At 32.9% G+C, this 20,087-nt stretch overlaps 1 protein-coding gene across 3 annotated transcripts in view; it reads right to left on the bottom strand.

Annotated features, from left to right (window-relative positions):
• Positions 1–18,520, bottom strand: part of PRKACB (protein kinase cAMP-activated catalytic subunit beta) — a 66,075-nt gene extending 47,555 nt beyond the window's left edge. Inside the window, exon 1 of one of the 3 annotated variants that reach the window (XM_054566909.1) lies at positions 18,225–18,520. In XM_054566909.1, coding sequence (XP_054422884.1) covers positions 18,225–18,408 — 184 coding nt within the window. In that variant the 5' untranslated portion in view covers positions 18,409–18,520. Of the gene's footprint in view, positions 1–6,868; positions 6,986–7,460; positions 7,539–18,224 lie in introns of those variants that run through there. The other 2 variants (XM_054566910.1, XM_054566911.1) reach the window with 2 other exon arrangements.
• Between the last annotated feature and the right edge of the window lie 1,567 nt (positions 18,521–20,087).

Genomic DNA, 20,087 nt, shown 5'->3' with positions numbered 1-20,087 from the left:
TTATTTTAAGTGTTTTCCATGAGCTGAGTTTTGGCTCTCATGTATCTTATTTATTTCCTATTTCACTGACTTTTGTTCATGTCTTTATTAGGTTTATTTTCTTTTGATTAACCATGTTGTGCTTTCTATAATTTGTTTACTTGAATAGTTACATTATGAATATCTTTCTCCTTTCTTAATATAAGCATTAAAAAACTTCTCTCTAAATCCACTTTAGCTGTATCCCAAAAGTTTTGATGCAAAGTTGAATTTTAGACTTATATTGAGGTAATCCTTGACCTGTGAGTTATTTGAACTTTTTTAATCATCATGGCACATTTACACAATGGAATATTACTCAACAGAAAGAACGAGCTACTACCCTTCATGACAGCATGGATGGAACTGGAGAGCATCATGCTAAGTGAAATAAACCAGGAGGTAAAAGACAAATACCATATGATCTCACCTATTAGTGGAACCTAATTAACAAAACAAACAAGAAAAATATAATCAGCAACACTGAAAGAAAAAACAAACTGGCAGTAATGAGAGCGGAGGAGGGAGGCGGGTAACGGGGAAAGAAGGGGAAAGGTCAAATCAAGGAACACGTATAAAGGACCCATGGACAAAGCCAAAGTGGGGAAAGATTGAGGGTGGGAGGTGGGGGTGGATGGGGTGGGGGAAACTGATGGCTGGAAAATGGAGACAAATGTATTTGAACAATAAAAATAAATAAATTTTAAAAAATGAAATAGCCCAGCTGGTGTGTCTCAGTGGATTGAGCACCAGCCTGCAAACCAAAGGGTCGCTGATTCGATTCCCAGTCAGGGCACATGCCTGGGTTGCAGGCCAGGTCCCCAGCAGGAGTTGTGAGAGACACAACCACACACTGATGTTTCTCTCCCTCTCTTTCTCCCTTCCCTTCTCTCTAAAAATAAATAAAATCTTTTAAAAAACAAATCTTCAGATATAACATTTGTGTGTTTATTTGTTTAATTGGTTTTTTATTATTCATTAAGCTTAATTGCTTTGTGGTCAGACACCACAGCCTATGTATCAATTCTTAAAACAGTTTGAATTTTTAGTTGTATTACCAATTTTTTAAGTGTTTTATATATTCCTGTATATTCTCCAATCACTGGATGAGACTTTTTATATATGTGTGTGTGTGTATATATATATATCTTATATATTCATAACTTCTCCTCCTAAATGGGTCAATATTGTGTTACATGTTTGAGGCTCTGTTAAAAGGGCATACCATTTTTTCTCTCCATTTTTATTTCTTTTTGATGTGATTATTAATTTTAAATGGTAGTCTGTGTGTGACAAGTCTGATACTGTTGGGAGGGTCTGACTTGTATCTGTTGAATATTTCATTTATAAGTGTGTGTGTGTGTGTGTGTGTGTGTGTATGCGCGCGCACGTGTGTGTCTTAATTTTGGATTGTGAACTCAAAGTTCAGTGGGGCTTTATCTGAGAAACCTGCAGGGCTTGACTAGAAGATGTTTTGTACCATCTTCTGCCTGGCATCCTGTTACAATGGTGTATTTTATCTCAGCAATTTTCAACTGGTGTGCCGTGGAACGGTGGGGTGCCATACTTTAAAACATTTAATACGTGACTATTTAGTCAGGGGCAGTGACCTCTTTTCCCTTAGGTTGTCAAATAAAAAAAATGGCAACATTCAGCACAACAATAGCTGTCTGGTGTGAATGAATCAAAGTTATACCTATTTTTTTTTGTCAGATCAACAAAAAGAATGTATTTTTTTGGTGTGCTGCAGAATTTTAGCAATTAGTTTACATGTGTCATAAGATGAAAAAGCCGGAAATCACTATTTTATCTTACTGGCGATACTAGACCACACAATTAATACAGATGAAAGCCTGAAATGGACTGAAGGAGAGGCAATTGATTACAAACTCTCAGGAGACACATCCCACACCATGAATGTACACCCCTCCCCCGTCCCTAGGAATTCAAGCCAAGAAATACAGGCTTCCTCATTTTCTCCATGTCAGTGGAGAGGTTTTAGTTTCTAATCTATTCTTTGACTGAGGTTGTAATCCTTTGAGGATCCTGTATTTATATGGGGGTCTAAGATATCCCATGTTACATGGATCAAAGAAATTGTATTCTGTCTCTGCAAGGCCATTTAAAACCAAAGCCATTTAGTTTCCAAGGTATGAAAATCTCCTGGGAGTAGTCAGAGTATGCCCCCTCTTATAGTTCTGATTTTCACTTACCATTTCACTGTTTGCACACTGGGGGTTTATAATGTATTCTTGTAAGTTCAGGCATTCCATTTAAAGGGATGCTTGCAATATTTTATTCTGCATTTCTAGGTCCTGTTGAATCTTCATTAATTTTTGCTCTAAAAGAATTTTCAAATTATCTAGTCTCTAATTTTTCAATTTCTTTTTCTTTTTTACCCTTCACCCAAGGATATGTTTACTGATTTTTTTTTTTTTTTTTTTTTTTTTTTTGGGAAAAGAGGTAGAGAAACATTATTCAGTTAGTTGCCTCTCACACACGCCCTGACCCGGAATCACACCTACAACCTACATAGGTGCCCTGGGTATGTGCAGGTTCAATCCCTGGATGTGTGACCAGGGCTGGATTTCTTTTTTACTTATAAGGCAAGGTTTGTGTTAAGTGTAAGATGCAGAGATACCTGAATGTTTGTGAAATTCACTTTATCCTTGAAGTTCAAAACTTCTATCAGGATATATTTAGCCACTGGTTTCTTTTGTTAATCTTTGTCAAACACAATGAGTTCTTTCAATCTACTGATTCAGATTTTTCTTCAACTAAGAAGCTTTCCTAAATCATATATATATAAATTTTAGTATTCCTTCTGTTCTGTCAGTCATTGTCTGTTCTTTGGGAATGCTATCCATTCCACTTGCAGTCTCCTACATTATCTAACATGATTTTCACCTCGTAATTTCTATCCTGTCCACTTCCCTTACATTCTCATAGGTTTTGTTAAGCTAGTTCTTCACATCATTGATTTCCTTTCCTGCAGTGATTACTTCCAACTTTACTGACTCCAACAGAGCTTTATATCCTCCCAATGCCAGGTTCATTCACCTTATATCATTATTGCTTCTTTTCTATTTCTGCCTCTTAACCAGCTCTCTTTTCATTCTAATCATTTGTGTTATCTCATCTGTCATGTCTTATTTCACAAATTCCATGTTCACTTGAAATTTTAAAGTATTCAGCAGAGATACTAGCTATAATTTCTTATATCTTAACCCTCCCCCCCAAATATTTTCTAAAGATAACTTCCACTCTCTTCCAATGAAGACTGTGACTTTATCCTTTAGTGACATACAATCTCTTTTATAGGGCCCATGTTGCTGCTTTTCTTGTTTATTTATTCATAAACAATGAGAAGCCTTTCAAAACTTTAAAATGCCACCTCCTGCCAATAAGCTGGATCCTCTCATCCCCTATTAAGGTATGACAGAACCAACTTTGCAGATCTTTCCGTGGATACATATTTATATTACCAGCTAAATAATCCAGTGACTTTCCGAAATGGGAATGAAGCCATAGGGCCCCTTACTAGTGGTGATATATATATTTATATATACTTAGGGAAGAGCCCTCTCACATCTGGAAGAAGAAAAGCCACTTTTTCAGCTTGGAATAGCCTAACAAATTTTTGGTTGTCCCACTATAACTATGTGAAATGAAATTATCAGCATATTGGATCTGCCACTTACCTTCCTAACAGTCTTTCTTATAAGTATCATCCCTCTAAGTTAGTGAGGGTGAAACTACTGTTTATTTCTTTTCCATGAAGCAAGCTACTGAAAGTAAAATTGTTAGTTAAACTTTGGTGTCTAATCATCAATCTGATACTGTACATTTCTGGGCAAGTGTCCTCCTTTAATTTCAGAACGAATACACTGTTTTCCCACTTTTGTGTTCTTTCATATTCAACCAAGACCTACAAACAGGAAATAATTAAGTGTTTGTGCTCAAATCTAGAACTGTTCTGTAATTCATAAAGTTTAATGCCTTTTTTTGAGATTTGCCTTCAACTACAGGTAGACCAATCGGCATTCCCATCTGAAATGTTAATATAATGATGCTTGTTATGTTTCAATAAGCATTATAAACTAAAAAGAAATACAATTAAAAATGGCCAATATTTTTCATTGATAATATTAATAAAAGTGTTCACATATGTAAAAAATGAAAAATATTTAGTTATTCTTTTTTTCTACAAGAATTTATGAGTTTATTACTTTGTTCTGGGGACAGGAGTAACTACTGGAAACACACAGATGAACATGGCACTTCTTGACTTAAGAAGTTCAAAGGTTGAAGATTGGAAACTGAAATGCTAATATATAATTTCAATATAATACAAACAATTGTAATAATTTACAAGCTTGCTTTGGGAGTACAGGGGAAACACTTAATTCTATAAAGCCAATCATAGAGGCATTAAAAAGCATAGGTGATTTTCAGAACTGTTGTGATGCGACATAAATATAGAGATGTAGCAAGAAATAATATGGAGGATAGTATAGCTATATCAAAATTTTATGAGAGATGCAAATAAAGCCAGAAAGGTAGGTCATTGATCTTATATGCCCTACTATGGAGTTGAACCTTTATCTGAGAGACAATAGGAGTAACTAAAGTTTCATGTTGGGTTAAGAAATGGGTATATTTATATTTTTAAAATGGCAGCATGAAAAATGGTCTAAAGGATATAAAACTAAAAGTCAAGGGGCAGGGAAGCAGTTAGTGCAACAGGATTGAAAAGATACACAACGTTGATCTAAAAGCATTCCCAGTGTCAGTGAGACTGCAGAAAACTTCTGCAGACATTTCTGATGTAGACTCAACAGAAACTGATGACAGCGTGCATGTTTGGAGGTAAGAAAGAAGTTAGGAATGACCATCAGTCTTCTGTTTTAAGTTCCTTCAGGGGCAGTGGGATCATTAACAAAAATCAGAATCAATGAAAAAGGAATAGACTTGGGATGAAAAGAGATAATTCACTTTTGAACTCATTCAGGTAAAGAGTGAAGATGTGAGAATGGATCAAATCATTCAGAAAGAATGTAGCATTAAAAGAGGGACAAAGATTCCTAAGAAAAATAACAATTGGCAGGAAGGGGAAAAGGAATAGCTCTTTAAATAAAAGAATACCACATGAACATAAATACCACATGTATAGCAATAGACTTAGCATCTACTTATTTTTACAAATAGAACCACACTCCATTTGTAATGTTCCATATTTTGAAATGGCTAAACATTTAACCACTCATAACACGAGTAAAAATTGAACAATCCTGAAAAAAGTCAGAATGTCTAATTGTGATTACTCTGATTCCTATAGTAAAAAAGGATATAAAGGTATGACAATATGATCAAGTATATCAAATACTATTTGACTAATACACAGCTTTCTTGAAAAAAAATAAAGCAATAAAGCAGCAGCAACAATTTTCTTCAGCTAAAACCAATGCTTCCAATTGTAAAACCTCTATAACACCTCAGTGGTTACTACAATATCCTGTTATATACACAACTTTATTGGCCAGATTCAGAGAAATCTAGTATTTGAAGTATGCTTACTGGGCATATTCAGTTTTGATATACATAGAAATTTTAAGAAATGTTAAAACATTGACTTTGTAATATTAGCCCAAATTTAAAGCACTAGATCAGAAATATCTATCTACTAACAGGATAATAACAACAACAATTCTTAATATCTTGCATATAAAAATGTCCTTTTAATGTCTAATATCATTCCATAACAAATGTATAACCATGTGGATGTGGTTTATGTTATACTGTAGCAGGATAAAAAGTATTTATTGGCAATAATGAGGTGATCTTCAGTTATGGAAGAAAGGTTCATCTATTTTGAATTCAATCATTATACAGCAAAAATTTAACTCTCTCAGTTTCTGAATTCCAACTCCAAATCTTTTAAGTGTACATTATAGACTGTCATAAGAAAAACCATATAATACTTCTTTTAAAAATCTGATTCAAAAGTTAACTTAGCAATATTCTCTTTTTTAATTAAGCACAGGGATAGCAATGAATTATGCTCTAAGCAAATATTTCTCACACTAACAACAGGATATCTATTTTTAGCTGCAGGTTTGGCTTAAAGTGAATAGCTTTCACCCTAGGATTAACTCCAGTATATACTATAGTATATTTCTCAAAAACAATTTTTGGAATATTTAAAAAAAAATAAGTCGTATTATAAAAACAAAAATGAAAACAATTATCACAACAGTACTTATTCTAACAAATTATTTCCTCCAGACTGTTATTTCTGAACAATTTAACAAAGCCTCCAAAACCAAAATATACATATTTATTTCATCATTAAACCTCTGTTTCTCAATGAGTTGTATATAAAAGCAATGAATAAGTCAGTAAAATTTTGGCAACATCTTATTGAAGATTAGTACTTTTTTATATAATCAAAAAGAAGCCACAGAAATTAATATTAGAATGACATAGTTAATAAAAAGAAAGTTTATCTTCAGGATCAGATACAAAAACAATCCTCTTACCCTGATGGGTCTTTCACTCACTAATTTATAACACAATTAATAACAACAGTACCTAATAAGTATAACAAATCATACCTAAAGAAATTTATGAACTGATTATTGCCATTAACTATTAATAGTATTAATTGTTCACCAGTTCTTAATGGATTTTAAAAGCAAATTAGTATAATGCCTAAATGCAAAAGCATCAACAGAAAATGTAATCACTGTAGCTCTGGCTTTACAACTGCTCCTTTAAAATATATTTTTCCTCTTATGATTAAATATTCCTAAAAAATACATAGCTGCAGAGTCTCAGAGAGCATACTTACCACTCATGATGAAAACCAACCTTTCCAAAACATATTGCTCAGAACAACAATCCAGCAGCAAAGGGAGTTATGCTAATCTCTAGAGGTAGAAGCCTATGGTGTAAACACACACAGTGGAACATGCAGCACACAGCAAATGAAAAGAGCTTTCTTTTGTTTTAGAAAGACAAGCCCCTAGAAGCAAAGCATAACTGCCCAGCACGAGATACCACTAGTAAACATCAAATTAATGCCAAAGATGTATATAACTAGATTTAATTTCTTTCAAGCTAGTTATCCTAGCCTTCTTCATATACCACTAGAACAACTCAAAATGGCAGAGAGAAAATATTCGAACCAGGATGTATAAGATGTTCTCAATTATATCAGCATGAGTTGTTACCACGGCAACATTAGACCAGAATTATCGGTTCACTTGTAACCATGGAGTAGCTTTTCTAAAGCTTTAATCAACCAAGACAAATAAAATGCCTTTTTATTTGAGAGCCACATGATTTTAAAATTACCACGTTTCTTAAATTTAAGCACTTATCTACCCTTCTTACATGTTTCAAAGATATAAAAAAAATTGCTGTCTTCTTCAAATACTCACACAATCCCATGTTGAACCTGGCAAGGAACAAACAGCAGAATGATTGCACCTAAACGTCTTTCAATTACACCAGCTCTTACTGCTAGCTGTGGACCTCACTGATATTAAAATGCTGTGTGCTGTTGCTAGTGACTATTGGCGATGAATCTTATTGCCCAGATCGCTGATAGCTTTCATTTTTCATGAGCCAGAAAGCTCTACTGCAGCACAAATGTTAACCATTTAAACATTCTGTATTATGGATGAGACAAAATATAATTCTTTATATCTTCATTTGTAGAGGGGATCATAAAATAACTTATTTATAAACTTCCATTAAATTCAGCATTACAAATAGTGTCAAATGCCACATAGGTAGTTTTCTATAGAGGGGAATATACAAAAACGTTGCTGGCAATCGTTGTTGACATGTAAATTTCCTTATTCAAACAGGATTAAGACTGTATAGCAAGACAGATGGTATAGCAAGGTAGGCAGACTGGATAGAATGGTGAACAGATTTTTCTGACTCCCAGAGACCCAAAATTTGTACCAAAATGGTACAAATGATCCATAGAATGGTGCCGTGAGTGGAACTTCAGCGAGTGAACTAGCCATTGTAAAAGTTGCCGGGTAAAGCAGGACTTCCAGTGATGGGGCAGTAAGTAAGCCTGTAAATCTTCGCCCCAAGAAGCAACTATAAAGTTGCACAATATTGTCAAAAAAAAGTCATAGCTCTGGAAATTCAGCAATCACAGACGACCTACTGAGAAGCATTTATTCATGGAAAACTGCTGACCTCTGCCCAAGAACGGTGGCCCTGCCTGGTGCTGCCCCTCCTCCCCACAGCTCGGTGGGTAGGCTACTCCTTCCTATCAGGGTGGGGGAGGCTGTAACGAGGAGTTGCTTTGCTGCCATAGAGGGCTGACTTGATTTGGAGAGGAGGCCAAAGGACCCCCAAAGAAGTGATGTTGTCAATAAAAAATAAATAAAAACAAAGCAAATTGTAAGATAAAAACAAGGAAGTGTCCAGCTTTGGTAGCCTGAAGCATGGTCTTGGTAGGGGTGAGTAGCAGACTGGTGGTCTAGCAAGAAATTTCACTGAAAATGGAAAATTAAAGAGGCAGAGAGGGCTGAGATAATCCCCCCTCCATATATCCGCATATCCCTGAAGGGGAGACTCAAGAGGGCCCAGCAGAAAGTTAAAGCTGGTACAAATTTTAAAATTGCCTGAAACCTGAATGTGTTTCCTCACCCACACTGTTCCATAAGCGCAGGTTGGCTCAAAGTATATGAGTACAACCTTTGATCAATCACTGACTAACAACAAAACTATGCAGACATAGGGTAACCCCCAGCAGAGAATTCAGCAGCCAGACACCATGGGAAATGTAGTCCATAAATTAAAACAAAACGAAACAAAACAAAACAAATAAAATACCTTTCAGGGAAGAAAAAGAATCAGAAACAAAAGCTGCTAAAAATATTATTTTAAAATGTCCATTTTTTATATAAACATTATATAATCCATAAATAGGAAAAAGGCAGTCAATAGAAAATGTCTTGGAATGGGCTCAAATATAGAATTTATCAGTCAAAAAACTTAAAAACAATTATTATAAATATATCAAAAAATAAAAGGAAATTGTGTTTAAAGAATTAAAGGAAAATATGATGGCAATGATACTACAAAGATTTAATATAGAAAGAAAAACTATTTAAAACAAATTTATAGACTTGGAAAAAAGACAAAGAGAATCTTGAAAGAAGCAAGAGAAAAAAGACTAATTACATAAAAAGAAAAAGTAATACAATTAATCATGACTTTAACAGAAATAAGAGAGAACAAGAGACAGTGGAATGATATATTCAAAGTGCTAAAATAAACAGAAACAAACCAGTTTACAACAATTTTCTCTTTGGGAACATTATTCTTCAAAAACTAAGGTAAAATACAGAATTCCCAGATAATCAATAATTGAGGATATTTGCTGCAAGCAAAAATACTTAAGAAAGTCCTTCCACTAAAAGAAAAATGACACAATACTAGACAATACTCAGGTTGGCAGGAAGAAATGAAGGGACTGGAATGGTAAATACATAAGTAAAAGATTATATAAAGCCCTGGCCAGGTAGGTCAGTTGGTTGGAGCATCGTCCTGTACACCAAAAAGATTGCATTTGATCCCCAGTCAGGGCACAGACCTAGGTTGTGGATTGGATCCCCAGTCAGAGCGCATACAGGAAGCAACTGATCTATTTTTCTCACATTAATGTTTCTCTCTTCCCTCACCTCTCTTCCCCTTCCCTTCTCTCTAAAATCAATAAACATATGCTGAGGTGAGAATTTTAAAAAGATTATATACATATTTTTATGTTTTCTTCTTTTAATTTCTTAAAGCACTTAACATTTTAAGATAAAGTAATTTTAACACTGTATTGCTGTGTTTATAAAATATATGTAATATATGTAAAATAGCAAAAAACTGCAGAAGAAATTGAGCTATATTAGATCAAAGTAGCTCTATTTTACTAGAATTAAGTCTAGTACTATTCTAAAGTAGAGAGTGATAAGATAAAATGCATTTTATAACAACTAAATCCACTGTTAACAAAATATCCTTTAGCTATTTAGTTTAAAAAATCAAAGAAGAATTAAAATGAAACCCTATAAATATTTGTTTACAGAAAAGAGAGGAGTAACAGTAACAAAAATCTATAAGATACAGAGAAAACAAACAGCACAATGGAAATAATTGCATTAAATGTGAGTGGACATTCACAAACTAGACAGAAAAATCAGCGAGGATACAAAAAACGAATAATACCATCAGAACTGGACATTTATAATACACAGCACTTTATCAACAGAATAGACATTCTTTTCAAGCACACATAGAAATTCTTCATATTAACCATATGCTAAGTAATTAACAAATCTCAATTAATTTGAAATGATGAAAAAAATCATTCAAAATATGTTCTCTGATCATAGAATTAGGAATCAATAACAAAGAGAAATTTTGAAAATCCCCAAATATTTGGATTTAAAACACACACACAAAAAAACCCCAAAGGAAATGAGAAAATATTTTAAACTGAATGGAAAAAAACCTACAAGGAATCACCACTTATGAGGTACAGATAAAGCAGAGCTTAGAGGGAAATTCATAGCTTTAAATACCTATATTAGAAGAGTTCTCAAATCAATCATTTAAACTCCCAACATAAGAAACTCAAGAAAAAGGAACAAATAAAACTGACACCAAAAAGAAAATCAGACCAGAGTTCAATAAAGTAGAAAAACAACAGAAAAAAAATGAGTCCAAAAGTCTTACTGATAAGGATTTAGCTAGACAGACCAAAAACTAAAGCAAAACATAACAAAATAAGACAAAAGAGAGAAATAACTAATTACCAAATTAGAAATGAAAAGACAGCATCACCACTGACATTAAAGAAATTAAAAAGATTATAAGAGGATACTGTAAACAACTTTATGCCAATTAGATAACTTAGATAAAATGGAGATATTCATAGAAGGACATAAATTATTAAATGAACTAAGAAGAAACAGGAAATCAGAAAAGACCTATAAAAAACAAAAATACTGAATAAGTAATGAAATTTTGTCCCACAAAGGTTAGGTCAATATAGTTTCCCTGGGGAACTCTATAAAACAATTAGAGACACATTGTCAATCCTACAAAAATTTTCAGGATACAGAGGAGAATGTAATACTTCCGAACTTATTCTATGAGCACTGATACCAAAGTTAAACAAAGGTCAAAAGAAAATTACATAAACTGGTACAGCCACTATGGAAAATAGTATGGAGTTTCCTCAAAAAATTAATAGAATTACTTTATGACCCAGCAACCTCTCTTTTGGGTATCTACCTCCAAAATTGAAAATATTTATTTGTGAAGATACATGGACCCCTATATTCATTGCAGTATCACCCATGGTAGTCAAGACATGGAAATAACTGAAGAGTCCTTCAATAAATGATTGGATAAAGACATGGTATTGTGTGTGTATTTATATAATGGAATACTGCTCTGCGATGAGAAAAGATGTTGCCTTTTGTGACAACACAGATGAATCTTGAAAATATCATGCTAAGCAAAATAAGTCAGATCAAAAAAGTCAAGAGCCATAAGATTTCACTCATATATGGCATATAAATCTGAAAGAAACAAATGAACAAACAAGACAAAGATACAAACAGTAAGCTCATAGACACAGACAACAGTATGTGGTTACCAGAGGGAAAGGAGTTGAGGGGAAGACAGCAAAGGGTAAGGGTGGTCAAATATATGGTGAAAAAAAGGGATGTGACTTTGCGTGGTAAACACTCAATGCAATATACGGATAACGTATTACAGAATTGTACACTTGAAACCTATATAATTTATTAGCCAATGTTACCCCAATTTAAAAAATAAGTAAATAAGAAAAGTACAGACCCATATATCACAATGCAAAAATTATCAAAATATTAACACACCTAATACTGCAGTGTATAAAAAGGATTACACACCATGACCATGTAGGATTTATCCCAGGGTGGCAAGGTTGATTCAACACTGAAAATCAATTAATAGAATGTACCATATTATGGAATAAAAAATGAAACTACATAATCACTTCAATATATGTAGAAGCACCCAGAAAACCCAATACCTGTGATAAAAACCTCTTAAACTAGGACTCGACTGGACCTTTAAGTGGATAAAGGCCGTGTGTGTGTGTGTGTGTGTGTGTGTGTGTGTGTGTGTGGTAGGGGCATGGGTACAGCTTATATCAAAATAGGTATGGGCAAAAGTAGGTTTACAGTTATAATACAAATAAATAATAAAATAATTAATAAATATTAATACAAGAGTAAACTGTGTTTTGTGTACTCACAACTGTAAACCTTTTGTCTACCCCTGTTATAATGGTGAGAGATGGTATGTTTTCCCCCCAAAACTGGGAATAAGGCACAATGTCTGCACTCACCGCTTCTAAGCAACTTTGTACTGGAAGTTCTTGCCAGCACAATGACTTAGAAAAAAAGATATTAAAGGCATACAAATTGATAAGAAAGAAAGAAAGCTGTCTTTATTTGCGTACAACATGAGTCTATGTGGAAAATTCTATTGCATTACAAACTACTAGAGCTAATAAGTAAGTTTATCAACATCATATGATATAAGATCAATATACAAAAATCAGTAACATTTTAACATACTAGGAACAAACAATCCAAAAATGAAATTAAGAAACAACTTCATTCACAATAGTATTAACAGAAATAAAATATTTAGGAAACAATTTAACAAGACTTGTTTGGTAAAAATAGAAAATGCTGTATAGAAATTGGAGCATTTAAATAAATGGAGAGATAATTCATGTTTATGGATTGCAAGACTCAATATTGTTAAGATGGCTATTTTTCACAAATTAATCTACAGATGCGTACGATCTTTAGTAAAATCCTAGCAGGCTTTTCTTCAGAAACCAACAAGTTGAAGCTAAAATTTATATGGAAATGGAAAGGGCCCAGCATAGCCAAAACAATTTTGGAAAAGAATAAAGTTGGAGGACTTACACTGTTTGATTTCAAAACTTATTTTGAAGTCACAGTAATCAAGACAGTGTAGTGTTGGCATGAAGGTAGGCATGTATACATTACTGGGACAAAACTGAGAATTCAGAAGTGAACCCTTACATTTATGGTCAATTGATTTGTGACAAAGGTGCTAAGACAATTCAGTAGAGAAAAGAAGGTTTTTTCAACAAATGGAACAGTAAAAATTGGATATTTATATGGGGGGGCAGTTGGTGGGGTGATCTTCACTCCATAGCTCACACCACACACACAAAAATTTAACTCAAATAAAGAATTTCTAGATGAAATCATGGAATAAAAATCTCATTACCATGAGTTAGACTAAGATTTGTTAAGATCTGGCACTAAAGACACAATCCATAAAGAAAAAAAATGATCAATTGGACTTCATTAAAATTACAACTTTTGCTCTTCAAGGCCATCATTTAAGAAAATGGGACAAGTCATAGACTGGGAGAAAATATTTGCAAATTATGTATGTGGTAAAGAATTTGTGTTCAGAATATATAACAACTTTTAAGACTTGATAATAAGAAGACAGAAAAAAACCCCTCAACTTTGAAAGTGGTCAAAAGATTTAAAAACACAATTCCCCAAAGTAGATACATGAATGGCTTATAAGAACATGGAAAATATGCTCCACATCATCAATCATTAGGGAAATACAAATTGAAAACCACAGTGAAATACCTACAAATTCATACACACCAGAACAGCTATAATCAAAAAGACTGAAGGTACCAAGTATTAACAAGGATGTAAAGAAACTGTAGCCCTGTTAGCAGGAATGTAAAATGGTAAATCCACTTAGAAAAAAAACCCTGGAAGTTAAAAAGATAAACACAAACTTACCCCATGACCCAGCAATTCTACTCCTAGATATCTACTCAGGAGAAATGAAAGCATGTGTCCACTCAGTCTTGTATACAAATGTTTATAGCAACATTTTACAAATAAGCTCAAGATGGAAATAATCATAATGTTCATCCATTGTTGAGTTGATAAATAGAATGTATTATATCCAAACAACATCGTCAAATTCAATAATAAAAAGGAATTATTGATATGTTCTATAACATGGGAGAATATCAAAAGGCAATTCTAAGTGCAAGGGGCCAGAAAGAACAGAGTATATATTGCATAATTCCATTTATACAAAAATCCAGAAAAGGAAATCTGTAGGGAGAGAAAACAGATCAGAGTTTGTCTGAGGTTGAGGTAAAAGTGGGAATTGATTGCAAAAGGGTACAAAAGAAATTTTGAGGTGGTGGAAATACTCCAAAACTGAATTGTGATAAGTGCACAACTCTATGAATTTATTATTAAACTTATTAGTAATGGTACACTTATAATGAGTTAAGTTTTATGATATGTAAATTAGATTTCAACAACAAAAAAAAGTTGCCAAGTGCTTCTCTACCTAATTAGAGAGAGTTAGCTTGAAACAGATCTTTGATATGGGAAGAATCACTTCATTGGACAACTTAATTATGTAAATGCAAGGCTGGTAGGTATCTACTACCTTGGGGGAATGCTCTAACAAAATCAATCCTTTGAACACTGGTCAAGGCTGTTCCTTCCCAATACCCCATAGTGTTGAGATCAGAGCCACAGACTACTTTTCTGGACAACATCATATTGTATCTTTTAAGAATCCTAAATTTTACATTTTCACAAATTTATGTTATTTTCCTATAATAAAACAACCTGTTCCTCCTGAGACTGAAAATTCTATTCATTCTTCAATATTCTTGAAGGCCTCATCTTTTTTTTTTTTTTTTAGATTTTACTTATTTATTTTTAGAGAAAGGGAAAGGGAGGGAGAAAGTGCTCATGTGCCCCCACTGGGGACCTGGGGCTGCAACGCAGGCCTGTGATGACTGGGAGTGGAGCTGGTGACCGCTTGGTTCGCAGGCCGGCGCTAAATGAATGCACTGAGCCGCACCAGCCAGGGCCCTGCCTTCTTTTCAGTGTTAACTTCTTACATTAAACTCCCCCAGCAAACTATTTAGGCATTTTTAGGCAACCATTTCACTGTGCCTTGAACTGCTGTTTGTGTGTTTGCTCTTCTTACTCTTGTTTTAGAGGGTAACCAGAGACTTGTTTATAGACTGATACAACGAATACTCAAAAAAGTTCACTGAATGAATAAAAATTTATTATTATCCAGAAGCTTATGGAACAGTTGCAAGTGAAAAAACTAGATAAAAAGGAAATGTGGGAGGTTTTCTAGCTTAGAAGTTAAAGTGCTGCAGATTCAGTTGACTAAGAAATATGCATAGAAGTGAATTGTCTTAAAGACTGCATGAACTTTGGAGAGGAAAAACTGACTTAGGTAAAGTGGTCTGTTAGAACTATTTTAGCTATGTGATTCCACCTGAAGCAATCCAAACCCAAAATTGCTCATTTGTTCAATACAGTATTTAAATCTAAGATTAACTAATATGGATTTGTATCTGCCAGAAAAATAGTCTGCCAATTCATGGAAAAGAAGGATAGGTAAAGTTTTTGATGCTATTCACCTATTCAGCCCTTAAAATAGTGTAATTAGACATTAAGTATATAAAGTCAAAGATTTAAAATGTGCAAAACTTCATCAAATCTGTTATTATATAACTTAAATATACCATTTAAAATGAAAGGAATTATTAAAAACCATAATAAATCTGCTAGAAAGAGAACTCAATAAAAACTCCCATTCATTTTGAATCAGAACAAAAACCAGAATCCCTCCAATGTTTTTCTTTTGAACTTTATGTACTTATATGTGCATGGAATCAGCTGTTAAATATTTATGTTATCAAATAGGAATTCCTATTACTTAATTTAGTAGTAGAAGATGAAACGCACTCAAGGCACCTGGAAACCAACCACTGTGGCCTTCCTTCTGCATTTCTTTCTGTATTTAAGGTCACTGAAGAAGAAAGAAACTTGGATTAAAACTTGTTACGTTCCAAGCATGCCTAAATTGGTAATTAATCTTTACTCCATAGTTTATGAACTTAATTTTTTAGCTTCTGTGTTTAGTTGATTTCTTAAAATAGCACTTTTGAAACAATCATATTCAAAGTATTTATTATCGGAAGATACTACATTACTTTTTCTTGTCAAACAAGTCATGCAAGTAAGCTGCTTTAAGTAGCTTTGAAGAATGTGGTTTGTGTAAAATCTTCATATAGTGAAAACTCTTTCCATAACTTATTCTATAAATGAATAAAAATTTGTCTTTTTGCCACAAAAATAAACCTTGGAATTTTGCAATGATAGAATTCCTCTGTATCTGTTATATCAGTGTTTTCTCCTTTATATCAAGAGATCCCATAACCAGAATCAAGAGCTTCAAGCTTACCATACTCATTACATATATGAAATTATTGTATACATTTCATATTTTGGGGATATGGAAGAGAGAAGAGAGTTAAACAACATTGGTTAATGAACACTCAGTTATTATTTAAGTACTTCTTATATCATGCTATTAATGGCAAATTACAAGGTTCCTCTAATTTTACTTGTGTACATGTTCTGGATTATTTTATTTGGTGACAGCATGATAAAAAATGTTAACAGTATTTTATCAGTGTGTTTTTTCCAGAAGAAATCATGGCTCAAAATTAGTATCTTCCACTGATAGATTTTAAAATGTGTTTCAGAAAACATCAGAGGCCCCATGCATTTTAAAAATGGCGCAAGTATAGTTCAACCATTACCTTTAATTATAAAAAGTCCATGATATTCATTCAAGATACATTGATTAAATACCCATTATTTGGAGGAACAGGTATTAATGAAACAGAAACTAGTTCAGTAATGTCCTCATTTCTCATTGAACTTTTTTTTTCCTCATTGAATTTTTAATATTTTTTAAATGTATAATAAAGATTTCCAAAGGCCCTAGGAGAGGCCTTGGCAAGTTAACAGAACAGGCAAATAGAATGAATAATAAACTTTTGTTGCATGGTAAATTTTAATAATGAACTATTATTTCAATATTCATTAGTTCATTAGCTTGAAGATATTTGAGATTCCTCACCTACTAACTTGCTATATATAGTAAGAATTAATTATAAATGATGAAAACCTCTAGAGTAAAAAAATTATACAAATTCTCTACTTTTTCCCCAAAATAGCTTGAAGGGAAAACAAAATTCTGATAGAGTTAAAAAAAATCAATAAGCTTCTACTGATAAACTATGAAGGTACTATATATACCAAGAATTAATTTTGTAACCCACTCTTGTTTTTTGTTAAAACTCAGTTTTCTTCCTTAACTGCTATGGAATAAATTTTTTAAAACAGGCAAAACCTACTGCTGTTGGATGAGCAAACAGACATAAAAAAACCAATAGAGTACTAGGGTAATTCTACTGTTCCTTTAATCAGAGTGACAAAACTACCTTAGGGAGGATCCAAAGTGGTATGTGGAATGGAAGCACTGATACTGTTTATATGTGAAATACATACTTTAAAGTATATGTCACTAAAAATAGTCACATATCACCATTTTAGCAAAGCAAGCTTAAGTCCAAACATTTTAACATGCCTGGAAAGAATGTGATACATGCGTAAACAACTTTTTCCCCCTCTAACCATAATTATAAATCACATTAAATATAATTATGAATGTTTTTGATTGTTTTGTTATAAGATTTTACATAGACTAACCACACTGTTTTGCTATTAGAACTCCTGCTTGTAAAACTGAAGTAACTTTCACACATATATTTAAAAACAAAAATTGGCAAACATTTAATTAAACATTTAAGAATCTCCCTTCTTTCTAATTTTAAGACTTATTTACATCCAAATTTTTTTAAATAAACTGATCATTTTTTCCAAAATTTAGCCATTTCACTTTTATATAAGAACAAAAAAAAATACAAGCAAAAAACCCAGAAACATACAATAGAAGTGATGTAAACATTCTGTAGATGTTTCCCACTAATATTCAACATAACTAGTTGTAGATAAAACAAAACAATGAACTATATGGTTCGGCTCAGCTTATAATCAAGTTTCTGTGGAACTCTTTCAACTTCATTTTGCAAAATGTCCTTATGCAAATCATAAAAAGACAAACAAACCATAGTTCTTTATATTTGATTCTAAAACTCCAATCAGCATTTTAGCTTCTAGTTATAATGTATTACTTTAAAAAAAAAAACTTACTTGATCTGTCCCATAAGGCAGTATATTCAGAGAAATGAAGGCTGTCATTGTCCAGAGCTGTTTTCTGATCATGTGCAGTACCTTTAGAGTGCCTATGAAATAAACGGCTAGCAAAACCTTCCAATTTCTGAAGAGCTGTTGTACCTGTACACTGGTTACCAGATAGTTCTCTGTACGCTGCCATTCATGAGTATTTACACTTTACTTAAAGTAACTAAAAATTTTTCCAGAAGGAGCTCAACAACTTCTTACACAGAAGCTAAGAGCTATGCATGTGTCAAACTTCCTGTTTGCAGGGTATTCAAACCACTACTGCTGTTCTGTTTCCTGTTAATATAAAACAGCACATTACTGAGCCTTTCTTAGCAAAACTCTTCATCTCAACTAGAGATGAGGATTTTAAAGACTTGAATACTGACCTAAAATGCTCTGTGGTGAAGAGTGTTTTAATATTAATACACAAGTTAATGAGAGCATTAAATATAAAACTTTATATATACATAGTAGGCTATTTTTTTAAAAAAAGAAAAACTATTTAAATATGTATTACAACTTTATACAAACAACTAAAGGTCAAACCACTCTCCAAATAAAATATGTTAAAATGGGTGTTTTTTTCCCCTAGGAAATCAACTAATGTACAGATTTTATGAATCCTTATAAGCAGTTAACTTTTCATCAAAAACTGGTATGGAATAGATATTACAAAATTTGTCAAACAAATTTATAATACATATAGTTTAACTAAGAAAAAAAATCTGAACTAGCACTTAAAAAAAAAACTGAGTGTTGCTAGCTCATTTACCTAAGTCTAATGTATACAGGAACTTCAAAAAGTAAGTATGTCAGTATTGCTTATCAAATCTATAATCTGTTTACAAATGCCTTACTCTACTTAATCTGCTTAAAAATGAGCAGTACATTTGAAAATATTTAAAAGTTATTTAAAAACAACATATAAGATTTAAAATTATATAAAATCAGCCATAGCAAGAAATTTCAATTGAGAGGAAAAAAAAATCCTTCTAGTTGACTGAGGCATATTTTTATTTATGTATTTTTAATTGATTTCTGTTCGGTTAGTTTTCCTGCTTTTTTCCCCATTGTTCACCTCAATCTCATCCACCCCCACTACCAGGCAATTTCCCCCATTGTCTGTGCCCTTGAGTCCTCTATTCATGTTCCTTTGCTTGCCCCTTCCCCTTCTTTCCCCCGTAAACTTTTAAACTTAATATGGATAAGTACATCTTATCTTATCCCTAATTTAGGCATCTCACATAGAAACAGCTCCTTCAATTAAAAATAAATTTTACTACTGTTGATTTGTAGGGGAAAAAAGTAACCTGTAATATAAAGCAATGATTTTGAGTACTTGCCTTTTTACACTAATTAAAAAATGAGAAGTTTGTGTGGTTTTCTCTTTAGAAATTCTAAATAAGAGAAGGAAGGGAGGGACGGAGGGAGGGAGGGAGATGGGGAGAGAGAGAGAAGGAAGGAAGAGGAGCAGGAAAGGAAGAAGAAAGAATCTTTTTAAAAAATCTATCTAAAAAATATCTTAGTCTAAGCTTTCTGCCAGCTACTTGACAAAGAGAATAAATTAAAATAATGACAAATAGGATACATCGGAACAAAAATGTAATCAAATGAAACAACTTATGATATACATACACACACAAAACATTGTGAAATGAATTTTTCCAAGTAACAGCTTATTTATGCACACTGTTATATGTAATAAAATTAATATCAATCTAAACAAATAAATAACACTATCTCTAAGACTAAATTTAAATTTGTAGCTTTCTTTATAAATGTGTATAAAATAACAGATCATTTGCTTTAACATCTGACAGTGCTTTAACA

The sequence above is a fragment of the Pteronotus mesoamericanus genome, unplaced genomic scaffold (assembly GCF_021234165.1).
Source record: "Pteronotus mesoamericanus isolate MK-2021 breed Mesoamerican mustached bat unplaced genomic scaffold, CSHL_Meso_final contig_181, whole genome shotgun sequence".
In the NCBI taxonomy this organism is placed as follows: Eukaryota; Metazoa; Chordata; class Mammalia; order Chiroptera; family Mormoopidae; genus Pteronotus; species Pteronotus mesoamericanus.
This window is presented reverse-complemented; position numbering and strand designations above follow the sequence as displayed.